Raw genomic sequence first — 18,314 nt, forward strand, 5'->3', positions numbered from 1 at the left:
ACTGCGGGGCCAAAAAACAGGAATAGGATACAAAAAGCCTCTTTGCTGCTTCCTTATTCCTCAGAAGTAACCATATCTGTGGTGGTTTGTGCATCCTTTAATTCTTTTAGCCATATATGAATCCTGAATATTTCATGTGTTTTTATGTATATATACATGTATGTGTGTGCGTATGTACATACATATATATGTATACGTAAAAACACGTGTGTGTATATCTATGTATGTATATATATGTATATTTGGAGATTTCAATTGGTTTATCTTATCTAGAGACTCAAACACTAACACATATCTTAAGTTACCTCAAGAAAGGTTGGGGAGGGGGAGACTCTGAACCCAGTAGGACACTAGATGGTTCTGGAACCATCTCTGTGTCATAGAGCTGCATGGTCCATCAGTCAGCCTTTCTCTGCTGCATTTTTCTGAGGCCTTGTAAACCAGGTCCTATGGGGCAGAATCCAGCCACTGCTCTTCCTCTAATGCTCCCACCATAACCAGGCCATCGGAAACCATCAGTATCTCGATCATCTTGGTGGACTCTTTGCTGGAACTTCCACTCTTGTCCCTTGCAATCTGTTCCCCACACAGCAGCCAGTGAGGTCATTCTTTTTCTCCAACCCCCCCATGGCTTTCTGTCTCATTCATAGTAAACTCTGGAGTCCTGTCAAGGGCCTGGCTTGATCTGGTTTGCACCCACTTCTGTTTGCATCTCCTGTCATAGTAGTTCACTAATTGTGCTGCACATTAGAATCCTTTGGGGGCTTTTTAAACGTCCTGATGCCCAGGTCACACCTCATCCTAGTTAATTAAGTCAGGATGCCCCAGGACTTCAGTGTGCAGCAGAATCTAGGTGCTGCCTTCTTACCGCTTTGTCCCTCCTTCCCTCTTGCATTCTCACCACATTTGTCCTGTACTCATCTCAGGGCTTAGTCTTCACACTCCCTCTACCTGGTAGGCTTTCCCTATAACTGCACGTCCTGACCCCTCACACCAGGCCTCTGCTGCTCAGACACATTGTTGTTAGAGCTGCCCACCTGACCAGCCTGTTTAAAAATGGCTTTCCCTGTTCACATTCCTGCCGGTTTGGCATTTCCTTACAACTGAAGAATTTTGTGTTTATTATTTGGCTTCCTCAACTGAAACATCCAGAAAGTAGGGACTTTGCTGTATCTTCCCTGCTGTAACTTCAGGGCCAGAACAGTGCCCACATACAGTAGGTGCTTAGTAAGCACTTGTTGGACAGATAAACTTGGATTTATACAGAGCCCTTGTTTCCTGTGGCCTGTTGACCTGTCACTACTTCCTGGCATCTTTCTCTTTTACGATTGACTTTTGGACTAGGTGATCGATTCTGGTTCAGAAAGTAAGAAAGGTGCTCTGTACAGATGTCTCCCTGAGGCCCTCTGTTCCTGTGTGCCCTAGTTCTCTTCTGTTTTTGACTTCTTACAGTTTCTTTCTTCTTTTTGGCTACGCCATGCTGCATATGGGATTTCAGTTTCCGGACCAGGGACTGAACCCAGGTTCTTGGCAGTGAAAGCATGGAGTCCTAACCACTGGACCCCAGGGAATTCCCCTTACAGTTTCTTTGTGCGTGAGTGAACACATGCAGACGTAGTTCGCTATTTTTCTCATTTCTGCAGAGTGGAGGACGAGAGCACACCCTGTTCAGCTTCCACTGTGGTTTCTGTTGTCATGGCCTGTTTGTCTTCTGCCTCCCCTCTTGTTTGCTCAGTTTCTTTTTTCAGGTGTTGGTTGGCTTAATGACCCTTTCTGAGGGAGCCCGTCAGCCTCCTTTGGATCAAGCGCTCAGCTAAGGTCCAGCCAGCAGTGGTGGGTGCAGTGTCAGATGTAGCTCCTGCCTCAGTGGCACTGTGGGCCATAGGAAGCAGGGGAGGCAGGCAGCCTCTCGAAAACCTGTCTGCTGTGTGATAGAAGGAGAACTTCACAAGCGTTCCGGTCACAGTAAAGACCAGGTTATTTGGGAACCAAATGCCCATCCCTGAGTCTAAAAGAAGGCTTGTAAAACAGAAAGTGAAGTGAAGGTTGCTAGTTGTGTCCAACTCTGCTACTCCATGGAACTTTCCAGGCCAGAATACTGAAGTGGGTAGCCGTTCCAGGGGATCTTCCCAACCCAGGGATCAAACCCAGATCTCCTGCAGTGCAGGTTGATTCTTTGCCAGCTGAGCCACCAGGGAAGCCTTGTAAAACAGAGGTAGGGCAAAGGATCTGGATGAGTGAGCAGCACTGCTGCCTAGCCTCCGTGGACTAACCAAGGCCAGATGCAGGCCCAGTTCTCATAGCTTTTCTGTTTGCATAAGTAGAAACCTAAGTTTTTAAGTGAAACCACACATATTTTCCATGTGAGTTTCTAAAATGCACTCTGACTGGGAAAGCACCCTGCTGGTGGTCTGCAGATCACCCACTTGCAGCCTCTGGTCTGACACATACCCTTGTGTTTCTTTTTGGATTGCTTATTTCAGATCTTCTAAGGACAGTCCCAAGAGCCAGAGCAGATATGTTTGATGACATTCACAGTGACAGCAGGTACACTCTGGGTGCATCTGTAACTCATCCTCGAGACACTGGGAGAGAAGGCCTGAGAGGTGATATATTTCCAGGACCTTCCTTCAGGTCAAGCAACCCTTCTATAAGTGAAGACAGCTACTTTCGCAAAGAATGTAGCCGGGATCTGGAATTTTCCCACCCTAACTCCCGAGACCAGGTCTTTGGCCACCGGAAACTGGGACATTGCCGTTCTCAGGACTGGAAGTTTGCACTCCATGGCTCTTGGGAGCAAGACTTTGCCCACTCAGTTTCTCAAGAACCCTCTTGGTCACAGGAGTGTAGTTTTGGCCCTTCTTCGTTACTGGGGAGCTTTGGCTCCTCCAGGCTGATTGAGAAAGAGTGCTTGGAGAAGGAGAGCCGTGATTATGATGTGGACCGTCCAGGGGAGGCAGACTCTGTGCTCAGGGGCAGCAGCCAAGCCCAGGGCAGAGGCCGAGGCCTGAGCCTTGCCGACCAGGAGGGTGCTGTCTTGGGAAAGGGGGAGACTCAAGGCCTGCTCACTTCTAAAGCGGGGGTTGGGAAACTTGTCATGCTGAGAAACGTGAGCACGAAAAAGGTACCCATTATGAGTCGTATCACTCCCAAAACTCAGGGCACTAACCAAATCCAGAAAACCACCTCAAGTCCTGACGTGACCCTGGCGACGAACCCAGGGACAGAAGAGGTCCAGTTCCCTACCCGGAAAGTCCCTCTGGGGCTTGATCTGAAGGATGTCCGGCTCCCCAGGAGAAAGATGAGCTTCGACATCATAGATAAGTCGGATGTCTTCTCGAGATTTGGGATAGAAATAATCAAGTGGGCAGGATTCCACACCATAAAAGATGATGTTAAATTTTCCCAGCTTTTCCAGACTCTCTTTGAACTTGAAACAGAAACCTGTGCTAAAATGCTCGCCTCATTCAAATGCTCATTAAAACCAGAGCACAGAGATTTTTGCTTTTTTACTATCAAATTTTTAAAGCACTCTGCTTTGAAAACACCCAGAGTTGATAATGAGTTTTTAAACATGCTTTTAGACAAAGGTGCTGTGAAGACCAAAAATTGCTTTTTTGAAATCATAAAGCCCTTTGATAAATACATAATGAGACTACAAGACCGGCTGCTGAAGAGTGTCACACCCCTGCTCATGGCCTGCAATGCCTATGAGCTGAGTGTGAAGATGAAGACCCTCACTAACCCCCTGGACTTGGCTATTGCCCTGGAGACCACCAATTCTCTCTGCCGGAAGTCTTTAGCTCTTCTGGGACAGACATTCTCCTTGGCTTCTTCCTTCCGGCAAGAGAAAATCCTGGAAGCCGTTGGCCTCCAAGATATAGCTCCATCTCCTGCCGCATTTCCAAACTTCGAGGACTCTACTCTGTTTGGGAGAGAGTACATCGATCACCTGAAGGCCTGGCTGGTCAGCAGTGGGTGTCCACTCCAGGTCAAGAAAGCTGAATCCGAGCCAACCCGAGATGAGGAGAAAGCTGTTCCTTCTACAAAACCTGAAATTCAGGCCAAGGCTCTGAGTGGTCTGAGTGATGGTAAGGAAAGCAGCAGCAGTTTCTATTTGTTGTGATTTATTTGCTTTTTTGTCATTTCTCTCATTCTCTTTGATATTTGTACATAGAAGTTCTTTAGCCAGTTGGAAACAAATCAGAATTTTAGGAGAAAACTCACAGTGCCTGCCACTCATTCATACATGCCTGCCACTCATTCTATAAGCGTGTGGATGTATGTTTGTACATAGTATTGCTTTACTCTCTGGGTTGTTTGTATCATCTTACAGCCAAGGTTAAGAAGCCTTGTTCCAAAAGTATCCCTTTTCTGCCCCGCCCCCCCACCCCCAGCCCCGAGTTTTTACTTGAAAGTAAATACAGGCCACAGTCTCCAAGGATCCTCCAGGCTTCTGAGGGGAAGAAATCACAAACCCAGCCCCTTCTATGCTGGGAGTAAGGGGATATAGGAGAGGCCCCAGCCCAGCATGGGGAGTCAGGAAGTTTATTTCTGAACTGTTCTGAGGGCTAGGTGGTGGAGGCACCTTTTCACCTGCTCACTTTTCTAGACTGGCTAGAAGTTGAGAGATCACTTCAGTATACCTGGTAACCTGCAGTTAAGGAGTTGGCTTACTGGGGAGGGGAAAGACAGAGAAGAAGGTAATAGAAATAGAAGTGACTGGCTGTGTGGTGTCCCTTTCCCTCCCCCTGCACTCCCAGGATGGATGTTTTCACAGCCCAGAAGGCCCAGAAGTCATGAGCACACATAGTGGCCACTGAGGAAGTCCTTTTTTCCTCTGATACAGTTTTCGGCTTCCATTGCCCCAGTCAAGTTGGCACCCTTGTGGAGCCCTGACTGCTCCAGGCACTAGGTAGGTCCCTCCATGGATGGGCAGCCGCACCTATTGCCAGAGAGAGAGCCTTTCAGAAGTGAGCTCAGGGCTGAAGTGGGACCTCTCTTCCCCACATCCCCCGAAATAGTGGGGTGGAAAGTCTGTGTAACAGTGATACTGAGAGGAACGAAAAAGTCCCGCACAACCTAAAGTTGCCCACAGCCACCCCCTGCTTGTGCTGCTGTGCAGGTGTGCCTGTAGCTGCCGTCTTGCTGTGCTGAAAACGCTGCAGTCTGCTCCTCTACAGGATTATCAAAGGCTCTTTGCTGTGTTTCTGCAGCATTTGCTGCTTCTGCCATGATGTTGGAGGCATAGTGCCTTTTATTGAAGGCTTCCGAGCCTTAGCAGAGCCAGGTCCCTGTGAAGCTGGCATCTGCCAAGCACTGGCCCCTGCCTGGTCATCAGGTAGATGGCGCCAGTGTCCACGTCTTACGGGGCACAGGCTGCCACTACATCCATTTCTGCTAGAAATACTGGGGTGATATCTTTGGTTGAATTTCTAGATTCTTACTATTATTTTCATTAAAAAAATTTGAATCCTCCTTTAAAGGAGATATCCACAGAAAGATTGCTGGGCCAAAGGTAAGATCCACTTTCTGGCCCTTAACTGTGGTCATCTTCTCTAGAGTTGGTTGCAGTGATGCACAAATTTCATTGTCTTTGAAAACCTCTGACTTTGAAGCTCTTACTGTTTTGGTAAAATCCTGTGAAACTAGCAGTTCTATAAACTGAGAGCCCACAACAAAAAAAGAAAGTAATTTCAGAGGGGAAATGAGATGACAATTGAAGGATCGATGCATCCTGTGTTAAGAACTCACTGATGTTGAGAATGTCGATACCATTCCGCAACAAACTGGAAAACCTCTCCAGTTCAGGGCTGATTTTTATTGATTGAATCAGCAGATAGACCATCTGTGCTATTAAAACTAGCAAATATCAAAGGAAATTCATACTTAAAAAAATTTTTTTTCAAACATTCAACAGATGCTTTCTGTGAACACCTATCTTGGAACTATTGATGTTTTTTAATATTTTTTAGTTGGACAATTTTTCTTTGTGAGCTTATGTATGTTTTCTGATTATGCATCACATGTGTTTATTTTTTATAGATAAAGCACACAAAAAAGTGAAATCCCTGCTAAATCTACCACCCATAGATAACCTCTGCTGATTTTCTGGTATATTTCTGTCTAATCTCTTTTTCTGTGTGTCTATTTATTTGTATCTCTTCTTCCTTTGTTCATGTTGCAAATTACAGTTTAGATATACTTTTTACATTATTTTAAACCTAGCTGCATTTGTCTGTTTTCCCCTTAATATTGTGAACAAGTTAAGCTGAATGTAAAAAGTGATAACGAGTTGCTACATACTGTTTCCTATAGAATATTGCTCTGTACAGTCACTAAGTTTGCGACTGTTTCTCTCCTAGTGATTATGCTACTGTAGCTTTTGAGAGGATATTTTGCACATTGGTTTCTAGAATAACAGGCCCTTTCCCTCTTCAATGCTGGTCTCTTGTGAAGGAGGATTTCAGTTGCTGGCACCTGCTTAGGCTCCATCCTTAGGCTCTATCCTAATCTTCCTAGGCCCCATGCGGTCCAGTATGTTTCTCAGAGAAGACCTTCTGTGTGTTCCAGAGGTCCCCCAGCGAGCAGATCACAAGGTGGCGGACATCATTGACCAGCTGGTTGCACGTGTCATTGGAGGCAGCCTGTCTCCCAAAGAGAGAGCTCTTCTCAAGGAGGACCCTGCTTACTGGTAGGTCTCTAACTGGTGCTCTTCTGAATCCCTCCTGTAAAGTACAGGGCACTGTTTCTGTTGCTCTGATAGTGTCCAGAGAAGAAAGTGAAGTGTTTATTTTGAGCTGTGGTGTCAGTCAGTAGGAAGCATATGAGGGTGGGTCAGGTTCATATGGGTTCAGACTCCTTGTCTGTGCTGATTTGAGGATGAGGTGAGAGACGCGTGCAAAGAGTGAGTGTAAGATGAGGAACACGTCACAGCAGTTGTTTGTGATTTATTGCTACTTTCTGTTCAACTGTCTTCGTTTTGTCTTATTGCCTCTTTGCTTGAATAGAACGGTTTTTTAAAATTAAAGTTTCTACCATGAATATTAATACAGCATTTGCTTATTAGAAAAGGAGAAGAAGAATAGAAAGTTGGGCGAAGCCACCTGTGCTCTTACTGGCACGCACTGGCATCTGGGGGTATTTGTTAGCAGTCTTTCTGCTCATGGGAGGCTCTCTGGTTTCTCACACAGTTGTAATTATGCTGTGATGTACCTACTCCTTTTACACAGGAAAGTGCTCATGTTTCCTGCTTTTTGAAGACATTTCAGATGGCTGTGTTTACTGGCCTGAAGAGTAGATGATCAGTTTATTCAGCTGTCCCTCTCTGTTGGATTTTTAGAATGATTTGTTTTATAATGACGTGCCCTTCCCTTATTTCTTAAACATTGGCCATCATGTATTGGCTTGACTGAGTCGAGTCTTGGCTGCCCCCGTGGGGGCTGGCTCTCTCTGAGGCACGTGGACTCCAGCTGTGGCATGTAGGCTCCGTAGCTGCATGTGGGCTTAGTTCTCTGCGGCATGTGGCATCTTCGTTCTCCAACCAGCTGTTGAACCTCTGTCCCCTGTGTTGCATGGTAGATTCTTTTTTTTTCTTTTAATTTGTTTATTTTTGGCTATGCTGGGTGTCTGTTGCTTCACACAGGCCTTGTCTAGTTGTGGTGTGCGCAGGCCTTTCCTAGCTGTGCGCGCAGGCCTTTTCTAGTTGTGCGCGCAGGCCTTTCCTAGCTGTGGCGCGCGGGGACGGCCCTTCGTTGCAGGGCACGGGTTTTCCATTGCTGTGACTCCGTTGCAGAGCATGGTTTCTCGGCGCATGGGCTTCAGCAGTTGCAGTATGTGGGCTGAGGAGGTGTGGCCCATCGGCCTAATTGCCGCATGGCATGTGGAATCTTTCCCAACTAGGGATCAAACCCGTGCCTGCTGCATTCGTAGGTGGATTTGGACCAGCAGGGAAATCCCTGAATTTTCTGTTCTTGCTGTTGTACTAAAGATGCTTGAAAGGTAAAAATTTCTGTGTAACGGTGCCAGAGCTTTGGTGGTAACCAGTATGATTTCTGGGAGGAGAGTTAGAAATTGTTATGGTTTTATTTTGACAGAATTCTTGAATTCACCAAGGTCATGTTCATATGTTGAATAAGATAGGCATATAACTTAAAAGTTAAAAAAAAAATAGCCTAATTGCCCCAGTATCATTTATTGAATACTTTTTATTTAGCAAATCTTTTGCTTTTTGTGCACTTGGTACCATTCTAAGCACTTTACTGATTTAAGCACTAGCTGGCCGAACCCTCACAAACAACCTCTTGAAGTAGATATGTTGTCATCCTTACATACAGTCAGAAAACTTGAGGCTTAAAGAGGCCTCTTGCCTGGAGGCTACACAGCTAGTAACAGACAGAGCTGAGATTCACACTCAGGCGCTGTGGTCTCAGCAGTGCTTAGGCTGAAGGAAGGAGGCGAGATAGCCTCAGACTGACAGATGAAAGCAGGGACCAATTCCTCTGGGTAGGATGTCATGTAGACCTGAGAGACCCAGGGGCAGTGTCCAGGGGGTTGTCGAGGTCACTGGGCTGCAGGGAAGGGGCCCTGAGAGGACTGGGAACATGTGTCCCTGGCCCCGTGACCGCTGCACACTCCCCGCAGGCCCCCGGTCACTGATAGCCGGGGGTGGTGGACAGAAGCCGAGCCAGGCTTGGTATGTGTGGTGGTGGTGGGCAGGCCTGCAAATCAAAAGGTAAGCATGTGTTTGAGGAAAATCAGCATCATGAAAGAGGATCACCCAACTCAACAGATCTGACACCTAAGACAGAGTTACTGTAAGAAAAAGAAGACTGTCTAAAACTACATATGTGATTAGTAGTCTTAGATGGGTAACAGCATGTTATATCCATGAAAGAGGAACTGCTTATTATGGAAAATAGCCAGTTAAGGATCTTGGAATTGAAGAATGATTGTTGAAAGAATCTCAGTGGTTGGCTGATAGAAGCAACCTGAATGAAGAGCAGATTAGGGAGCCTGTGAACTCCTTCAGAATTGCCCAGAGCCTATAAGAAGGAAGAGTGTGCAAAGAAACAGTGTTAAAAAAAAAGTAAGCTTAGGGTTTTGGTGTATATGTTTAAATTCTTAAGTCAAAATGGTATTTGTATGTGATTTACCAAAGAAATCAATGTTATAACAAAAGGCAAAATGTTTCTGCCATGATCCGTTCTCATGCCAGTTCCACTCTTTTTTTTTTTTTGGCCATGCCAGTGCAGCCTGTGGGGTCATTCCCCAACCAGGAATCAAACCCGTGCCCCTCCTACAGTAGAAGAGTGGAGTCTTAACCACTGGTCTGCCAGAGAAGTCCCTGAGTTTGCGCCTTAGAGACAGTCACTTTTAGTTCTTTAAGCTACTTTTAACAGTTAACTGTTATATCCCTGGAGATGACACACCGATGCTGCTCTTTTTTTTTTTTTTTAATGCCTGAGCTGTGCGTCTTGTGAGATATTAGTTCCCCAACCAGGGATCGAACCCAGGTCCTGGCAGTGAAAGCACCAAGTCCAAACCACTGGCCCACCAGGGAATTTCCCAAAGCATTTTCTTTATAATGAAAAGTATATAATTCAAGCCTCACAGCAACATGGTGAAATAACTTATCATTATCACCCGTCCCATCTTACAGATGGAGAAACTGAGGCACAGAAAGATTCAGTAAATCTCACAGCTAGTGAGTGACTGCACTGGGATTTGAGCCTGGCAGGCTAGCTCGGGAGAGTGCTGTGCCTTTTGATGTTGTGCTCCACTAGAGCTGGGGGAAATGGGCTTGTGACTGATGTGTTGAACCTGCACTTGGCATTAGAATTGACCACAGAAAAGGGACTCCTGTGGCGGGGGTCCAGGTCACCTGGCATTTACTCCGCTTTCTGCTGTGGATAGGGGGCTGCATTTGACTTGAGACCTGGAGCATCCCTGTTGGTCCGCCTTCCCTCATGTGGGAACCTAGGCTGGTTAGGGTGCAGTCTTACAGGATGCTGCTGCTGCCCAGCAGAGTGTCTCGGGCAGCAGGGGAGCCAGCACAGCCTGCTCCCCCAGATCCAGCCAGACCTTGACTGTGTAGTGAGCATCGGCAGGAGCACCATACAGAGCCGCCCGCCAGGGACGCCACAGCACAGAGAGCTGCCAGCATCCTGCTGTGCACTGCCACCTCGTGGCCAGTCTGGCAATGGGGAACCTAATCTAATACACGATCTCAGTGAAATACTGCCATACTCACCAGACACTACTTACTCTTTAACACAAACTGAAGTTGAATGTTCACAAAAACCTTGGTATGAATGAGGTCATGGGGAAAATTACAGACCATCCCAGGAAAGGAAAATCATGTTGGCCACATTGTGCAATCCATAACTTGAAGCCAGCAACAGCCTAAATAAAACTGGCTTCTAAAAAAACTTTTCATATGAAAGAGAATTAGAACTGAAATTAGAAACTCTTCAGAAGGAAGTAGCAGGTTGGGGGAAAGGTACAACCTTGCATGTGTTTATCAGAAATAAAGAGTGAAGATAACCATTCAATTCATGAGGCAAGGAAAAAATGGTAAGCCCAGACTAGGAAGGAAGGGTTAGTAGAGATGAAAGAAAGTGCTAATGAAATGGTCTGCAAAGTAAATACTGTGAAAGACCCCTCCATTCCCCTTTCTCACCCACTCCTTAGAGCAAATTCTTATTTACTTTTTATTCTTTCAACCTGTGTGAAAAAGCACAAATACACATGGGTGTTATGTACACAGAGGCAGCTTCATAGGGTACGTTTCAGTGCTGGATTTCTGAGCTTGCCCTGCACGGGCTGTATCACGGGTCTCTGTCTGTGTTAGTACATGTAATGTCAGTGCATGTAATTCAGACTCCTCTTTTCTGGACTCTTCTCCTTATGCCTCTGGCACGTGATTTCACATCAATGGCACACTGTCCTTAATGATGTAATTAAAAGGTTGCTGAGTGTCCACCATTTGAAGGGTTTCACTTCCTGAAGGCAGTGTCTGGGAGCAATCCCTGCCATTCCCTGCAGCACAGGGCTTCCATGTGAGGCCGCCAGGAGCTGTGAGCTCCTCCATGGTGCTGAAATCGAGGAGGAATCAACCAGTGCTCCATCAAAGCTCCTGATCACCCTGTGGTCGCTCTGAGCAGGACACATGACCAGGGCCCAGCGCTGGGCCCTTGGTAGAGCTGGGCAGAGCCTCTCCATCAGCAAGGAGGCCACCAAGTAGAAAGGGTTTGCAGAAGTGCATTTACAGCAGCAGTTTGGCTGTGCTGGTATGTTCACAGATGTCCTGCTGTTCCTGTTTTGTTACATAGGTTTTTGTCTGATGACAGTAGTCTGGAGTATAAATATTACAAGCTGAAGCTGGCAGAAATGCAGCGGATGAGCCAGACCTTGTCAGGAGCAGATCAGAAGCCAATGGCAGCAGAGTGTGCGGTCCGGGCTATGCTGTATGCCCGGGCGGTCCGGAGCCTCAAGAGGAGGCTGCTACCAGGGCGGCGGCGGGGGCATCTTCGAACTCAAGGGCTCCGGGGCTGGAAAGTGAGGAGAGCCACCACCGGGACCCAGACCCTACTCTCCTCAGGCACCAGGCTGAAACACCATGGCCGGCAGGCTGCGGGCTCCCTGCAGGGCAAGCCGCCCCAGCCAGACAGAAGTGATGCTGCCAAGGACTGCCCCCCAGAGCTGGCCGGGCCCTCACCTCGGGACCCCAGCCCTGAAGCCTCCGGCCCATCCCCCAAACCAGCAGGCTTGGATGTCTCCGAAGCCCCTCAGACCTCTTCTCCCTGCCCGTCTATTGATGGTGAGTGCTCACCCCTGCCCCTGTTCTCTGGGCCCCAGCCCCAACTCTGATCCATCTCCAGGGGTCTCTGCAGAGGCAGGCAGCTTCCGTGAGCTGGGCAGGGCAGGGCTGGGCAGCAGACGGCAGCAAAAGGGACCCGGCCAGGATGGCGCACACCGAGGCATGCTCCTCTCACCTCCCCATGGTCTGGCCCTGGAGTCCTGCTGCCCCCTCCTTTTGTCCTGAGCGTGGAGCCAGCACGCGTGCCGCCTGCCGAGTCTGTGCTTCGCTGCGCAGTTCCCCTTCTGGCCAGCAGGGTGTGCCACATGCACGTGCTTGGGGCGTTGAGCTCCTTGATCAGATTCTCTCTATTCTTGCCCCTTGCGCTTCTCATAGGGCTGCCCTGGTTCTCGTTCTGTTTCCTCTTTCCTGCTAAGCTGTCTCGTTTCCTTCCCTAGAGTTAGGTGACTTGCAGTTTCTTCTGTTTCTCCCGAGCATTGCCTTCTCCTTCCACAACAGGGCTGCCCTATGGCCAGTGCTTCCCCTCAGCACTAGATGGGAATGTAGAGGGAAAAACATTTTTCTAGTTATTGCTATGTAACAAGCCAGTCCAAGCTATGGCTTCAAAGAAACCATCGGGTGTTGTTTCAGGTCGGCTAGGCTGGGCCTGCTAGCTGCAGGCAGTGGCCAGTAGTCAGGGACTGTTTGTTAGCTGAGGAGATGAAGCTTGTGGGCTACATGCCTGTCACCCCCCAGCAATAAGCCTGATGGTTGGATTGGGTATCCAGGAGACGCAGAGGAGGTGCTTGAGGCGCCTCAGGCCCAGGCTCCACGTTTCTGTCACATTCTCAGTCAGAACGCATCCCAGGGCCAGCCCCAGTTCAGAGGAGAGTCCGCCTCTGCTGGACAGAGCGGCAGAGGCACGTGGCGAAGGGTAAGACCACAGTGACGGGCCGTCTTTGTAATCAGTCTCCACAGTCCCATGATGTTCACATGGAAATTGCCAGCTCAGAACCGGTTCATGACAGTTGCTTTATTTTGTAGTTGATACGAAGACAATGGAGACTGCAGAGAAACTGGCCAAATTTGTTGCTCAGGTGGGACCAGAGATTGAACAGTTCAGCATAGAAAACAGCATTGACAACCCTGACCTTTGGTACGTACCCATCACACCCCTTTGATTTATGGTCACCTCCTGAGTGTCCTGAGAGCCCATAGAGAGTTGCCGCCAGGATAGATCATGACTTCTCTTCCACTGAACTCGGGGCTTTTCGGGAGAAGCATCTGTCTGGGGTTGTTGGAGACCTGCCCTCGTCTGGGGCGTCAGGAAAAGCCGTCCCCAGAGGGAAGTTTAAGCTGGATCCAAAGGCTCGGTGGATGTTGGCCAGGGGAAGGGGAGAGCACGCCCCGGCAGAAGGACGTGAAGGCTCCCCAGAACCTTTGCAGAGGCAAAGAGGAGAGTGTGTGCTCGCCCGTGAGCCTGAGGAGGAGGGCACTGTCCCTGCTGGTGCTGGCAGCTCTGGCCGGGCTGAGTGTGCTGCTCGTGTAGCACGGCAATGGGATTTGGTCCCAGTGTGAGCAACAAGCACGTCCACGTAGTATTGGCTTGGCACCCTTGTCCATTCTTCAGTGGGGTAAACATTCAACATTCTATAGCCCAAAGGCCACAGAACCCACTCTGCCTGTGGGGTGCGAATTCTCTTGAAGGGGGAGGCCGCCTGAGGGCCATGTGTTCTCAGTGCTGAGCCTTAACGTGGCTGAGCTCTGCTTGGAGTGGGTGGGATTCCCATGCTATCTGGATTGCATTCTGCAGCCAGCTAGGGCTTCTGGACCCTTGCCCTGATCCCAACGTGCTGGAGAGTTGTGCCTTAGTTTACTTAAGGATACAGTGAAAAATTTTACATTTCCTGGAACATTTCTGGGAGTCAGTGTGTCTAGGCTCTTATAGCAAATTTGGATGTTGCATAGGTCTCCTGCACTGGGTACCTCTTGCTTCCTGTGAGACCCAGACCAGCCACATGGAGCACTGGTGACCTTGCAGGTACTCAGCCTAGTACTGCCTTTTACAGGCCTTGGGACTGCTGGGCTGCCACTGCATGCAGGACCTCACACTGGCAGGGCCAGGCAAAGGGGACAACTCAGTGAAGGGCAGGCGGGAGCATTTCAGCAGTTTTCTCTTTTCTCCCAATGCAGAAAGAGAACTCTGCATTGTCCTGCTTACTTGGCACTGGCAGGGTTTGGCGTTATTCCTCAGTCTCTGTGGCAGCCTTTTCTGAGCAGTGTTCCTCAGAAGATGCTGTCCGCTTTGTACCCTGCAGAGAGAGCTGGAAAACTCCAGCAGCCTCAGTGGGGTGATGCATTCTCGCCCCCAGTGCTCGTAGGATAGTTGGAAAATGACTGCATCCAGCACCCACCTATTTAGTAAACGGCAAGATGACTTCGTGTTGCTTTCCCTTAGAAGAGTCCCACCTGTCATGTGTTCAGTAGTTGCTTCAGTTAATTCATTTTGTGTTTGTGGTTATGTCATCAGTGTGACACAGTCAAGTTCATTTGTTTCTGCTGAGAATCTATTTGAAGGTTTTTTTCCTTTTTAAATTTAATTTTTAAAATAAGTACAGAATTTGTATGGCTTTAAAGTAAAAATTACAAAAGGCAAACTCAGAGAAGTCTCATTCCCCCCATCCATCAATAATAAGGAGCCATTTTCACTTATTTGTAGCATGTGTGTGAGTATTTTTCTCTCAGGTCTTATAGCACAGGTAGGTTTCTGTGTGTAACAGGGGCTTTTGTGCCTCGCTTTCCCCCTCACAACACATCCAGAAGCCCCTCCGCCTGTCCCACCCGTGTTTTCGCTCTCCAGCCTGTTGTGTTGTCCTGCCCATGCAGCCACATCTCGCCCTGCTCCCAGTGTGCTTGAGTTATGGGTCAGCTTCAGAATGCAGTTAAGAGGCTTTGCTGCGGCCAGGCTTGCAAGTGTGCCTGCCAGCACAGGGGCACAGGCGCAGTGCCTGCCCCGGAAGATCCCACAGCCCTTCTGGGCCCACATGCCGCAACTGCTGGAGCCCGAGCGCCCTAGAGCCCCTGCTCCGCAGTGAGAGAGGCCACCAGAGTGAGGAGCCCGCCCACCTCGGAAGAGTAGCCCCTGCTTGACACAGCCAGAGAAGCCTGCACACAGCAACGAAGACCCAGCACAACAAAAACAAATAAATACGCCTTGGAAAAAACGGAGTACGATTAAGAGATCTGCATGGGCTGGACTTGCAAAGGGATCAGCCTGCCTTTGGCAGGAATTTTACTGCATCCTTCCTTGGAAAAGAAGAAACATAAAAAGGAACAGCTTGTTCAAAGTCCGAATTCTTACTTTATGGATGTACAAAGTCCAGGTAGCTACAAGATTACCCTGGTAGTCAGCCATGCTCAGACTGGTGCTTTGTGTAAGATGTTCAGTAGTATTGTGTCAGCCAATAGGAGGAAAGACCAGGTTCCTAGAAGGGTGTTCATTTAGAAGAGCAACACTGGTGATCCACACACCCTCCTGAGGCTGTGTTCTCTCACAGGATGCCTCATCAGTTCAGTAATTCCAGTTCATCTGCCTAGATTAACTAATGATGCTTCATTTTGTAAGGTATACAACTCGCTCTCCTATTTTGATGTCAGGTTTTCAATAAAGTTTTGATTATGTGTGAAAAAAATACAATTAAAAATATTTCCTGTAGCACAGAACCAGTTTAAATATTTTTCTAAAAAGCTGCCTAGTTGTCCCAACACCATTTGTTGAAAAGATTGTTCTGTTTCCACCTTCATCAGATCTATGTTTCTGGTCTTTCTCTGGATCTGTCTGTCCATAGACCAGTCTCATACTGTCTTAACTGTAGAGGCTTTACACACTTTGTAATATGTGGTGGAGCTGGGCCTCTTCCTGACCTTGTTCCGGGGGTGCGCCTAGGTACTCTTGCATACTTGCGTTTCTGCATGCGTACCTGGTGGCTCAGACGGTGAAGAATCTGCGTCCAGTGCGGGAGACCTGGGTTTGATCCCTGAGTCAGGAAGATCCCCTGGAGAGGGAAATGGCGGCCCACTCCAGTATTCTTGTTTGGAGAATCCTATGGACAGAGGAGCCTGGCAAGCTATAGTCTGTGGGGTCACAAAGAGTTGGACACGACTGAGAGATTAACCCTTCACTTCATGGACTTAAGAATCACATTCAGATCCAGAAAAAAAATGATGCTTTTACTTTTATACATCAATATTTAGTTAGGGAAGAATTGACTCCTTTATGAGGCTGAGTTGTCCTTTCCAAGAACAAGGGCTGTCTTTCCTTTGGCCCAAGTATATTTTGTGTGTTTTTGGTTTCTCAGCACTAGCCACACCTCCAAGCTATGACTAAGGCCATTGAACTCTGAGGTGCAGAGAGGCCTTGTTGCCCCCGTAGTCACATGGCTTTGTTGCGGGACGTGAGGCAGGAGGTGCTGTGGTTGGCACGCCTTTCTCCATCTCATGGCTGGAGGGCGGGAGGAACAGAGAGTCACACCACGCGCAGGCCTAGCGTGGCCGGTGACGTAGAGAGAGATGAGGTAAGGCCGGGCCGGGTCTCCTGGCTGTGGTGGTAGAGCTCGTTCCAGCGTGTTCCCTGACCGTCCCTGCATACTTCGTTCCTCCGACTCCCTCCCCAAGAAAGCAGTTAGGGCTCTTATGTTTCTGCTCCTTTGTTAAATTACTAATACTCCTCAAACTTTCTGTCTCATTGTAGGGTTACCATCAAGAAAGAAAGGCTGACTTTCTACCACAGCTGGAAGAAAGCAGTCATGTATCTGCTGCTTTGTGCCACCTCCAGTTCTGTCAGGTCCAGTTGGACAGTTTCAGCAAACAGGAAAGTTTAGAGAACCCTCTGGTTAACCAGTGTATCTCATCTTTATCCTAGGTTTCTACATGACCAAAATAGTTCAGCTTTCAAATTCTATCGAAAAAAGGTATTTGAACTGTGCCCGTCGATTTGCTTTGCGTCATCTCCACTGACCCTCCATGCCAGTGAGAGTGCTGATTCTCAGGAGAGCCCCCTGGAGCCCATGGAAGGAGAAGGAGAGTTTGAGGACGAGCCCTCTCAGCATGAGGCTGAGCTGGAGAGCCCAGAGGTGATGCCTGAGGAGGAGGAGGAGGAGGAAGAGGACGAAGAGGAGGACGAGGAAGGGGGTGAGGAGGCCTCCCCTCCTGAAGGGGCCTCCAGGCCGGCAGAAGGGTCCAAGTCTGAGGGCTCGGAGGGCAGCCCCCCAGCTGATGGCCTCCTGAGCGAGGTGGCCGAGGACAGCCCGGCTGGCGGGCCTGCCCTGTCCCAGGCCTCCTCAGGGGCCTGCTTCCCCCGGAAGAGGATCAGCAGCAAGTCACTGAAGGTCGGCATGATCCCAGCTCCCAAGAGGCTGTGTCTCATCCAGGAGCCCAAGGGTGAGTGCCTGGGTATTAGTCCAGTGGCCTCAGCGCATCTTCTGTTTAATACCTGAGGAGGAATGATGCTCAGCTGGGGGTCATGGAAAATTGTGGAGACATGGCCTGTTTTGAGGAATTTACCTGATCCCCCCAACCCAAGTTTAGCTGCAAGATGACTGCTGGCCCCTGTCACCCCTTCTGCCTCTGATCACTCCAGCTAACCTTTGAGAATCCCCCTAGGACCAGCACAACCAGGGGCTCTTTGGTCTTATATTTTATTTAACCTAGAATAGTCCTGTTGGTTTTGCACACAGTCCAAAATGTTCATGAGAAATTGACGTTTCCAGTTGCTCCAGAGATGGCACTCTAAGGAGATGCTGCCTTTGGCTTCCAGCACCCCACATGTTGCTTGTTATTTTCCGTTATTGCTCAGCTTCCAACAGGGGGATCCTGGCTGTGGAAGAAACAGGCCTGGGTCGTCTTGGCTGTTAACTGCCTGTGATCTAGAGGGGTGCCCAGCTTTCTGAGCACTGCCCCCCTCCCTCCTGCAAGGCCCCAGGGTAGTGATAGCTGCTTGATGATGTTGAGGCAGGGGCCATGGAGCAATCTGGGGCCACAGTTGGTGGGGCCTGTGGAGTCCACGCTCTGCCGGCCTTGGCCATGGAAGGCCGTCTCCTGCTCGTCTGTAGGACGGGTCACGGTTCTTGAGGTATGGTTTGCCAGCAGTGAAAGTGCACCCTTTCCCAGTGGACAGTCCATGGAGTTCTGGCGGAGGTGCACAGGCGCGTGCCTCCAGCACTGCCAAGCTGGGGCTCCTCCCAGAAGTGTCTCTCTGCCCTCCACAGTCTCCTCCCTGGCCCCGGCAACCACTGACCACTTTCTGGCCTTGTGGTTTTGCCTTTTTCGGACTGTAAATCATAGCATGTGCCACTTTTGGTGGGCTCCCTGCTGCCCACCCAGGTCTCCACACAGCCAGGCCTGGGTTTCTTTTGTGGGGCTGATCCTTTGACGCTTGTGTGGGAGGAGGTGGTTTTGGTGAACAGTGCCCTACTGTGTGTGTAGAATCTATGTGTTCTAAGTTATTGAGAACGTC

At 49.0% G+C, this 18,314-nt stretch overlaps 1 protein-coding gene and 1 pseudogene across 3 annotated transcripts in view; both read left to right on the plus strand.

The window, feature by feature from the left end:
* Positions 1 to 18,314, plus strand: part of SUGP2 (SURP and G-patch domain containing 2) — a 28,612-nt gene that overhangs the window by 3,025 nt on the left and 7,273 nt on the right. For all 3 annotated transcript variants that reach the window (XM_068979670.1, XM_068979671.1, XM_068979669.1), the window contains 5 exons: positions 2,484 to 4,091; positions 6,574 to 6,694; positions 11,334 to 11,821; positions 12,845 to 12,956; positions 16,722 to 17,239. In XM_068979670.1, coding sequence (XP_068835771.1) covers positions 2,484 to 4,091; positions 6,574 to 6,694; positions 11,334 to 11,821; positions 12,845 to 12,956; positions 16,722 to 17,239 — 2,847 coding nt within the window. The remainder of the gene's footprint in view (positions 1 to 2,483; positions 4,092 to 6,573; positions 6,695 to 11,333; positions 11,822 to 12,844; positions 12,957 to 16,721; positions 17,240 to 18,314) is intronic.
* Positions 15,165 to 15,339, plus strand: LOC138085497 (small ribosomal subunit protein eS27-like; annotated as a pseudogene).

This window comes from Capricornis sumatraensis, chromosome 9 (genome assembly GCF_032405125.1).
Source record: "Capricornis sumatraensis isolate serow.1 chromosome 9, serow.2, whole genome shotgun sequence".
In the NCBI taxonomy this organism is placed as follows: domain Eukaryota; kingdom Metazoa; phylum Chordata; class Mammalia; order Artiodactyla; family Bovidae; genus Capricornis; species Capricornis sumatraensis.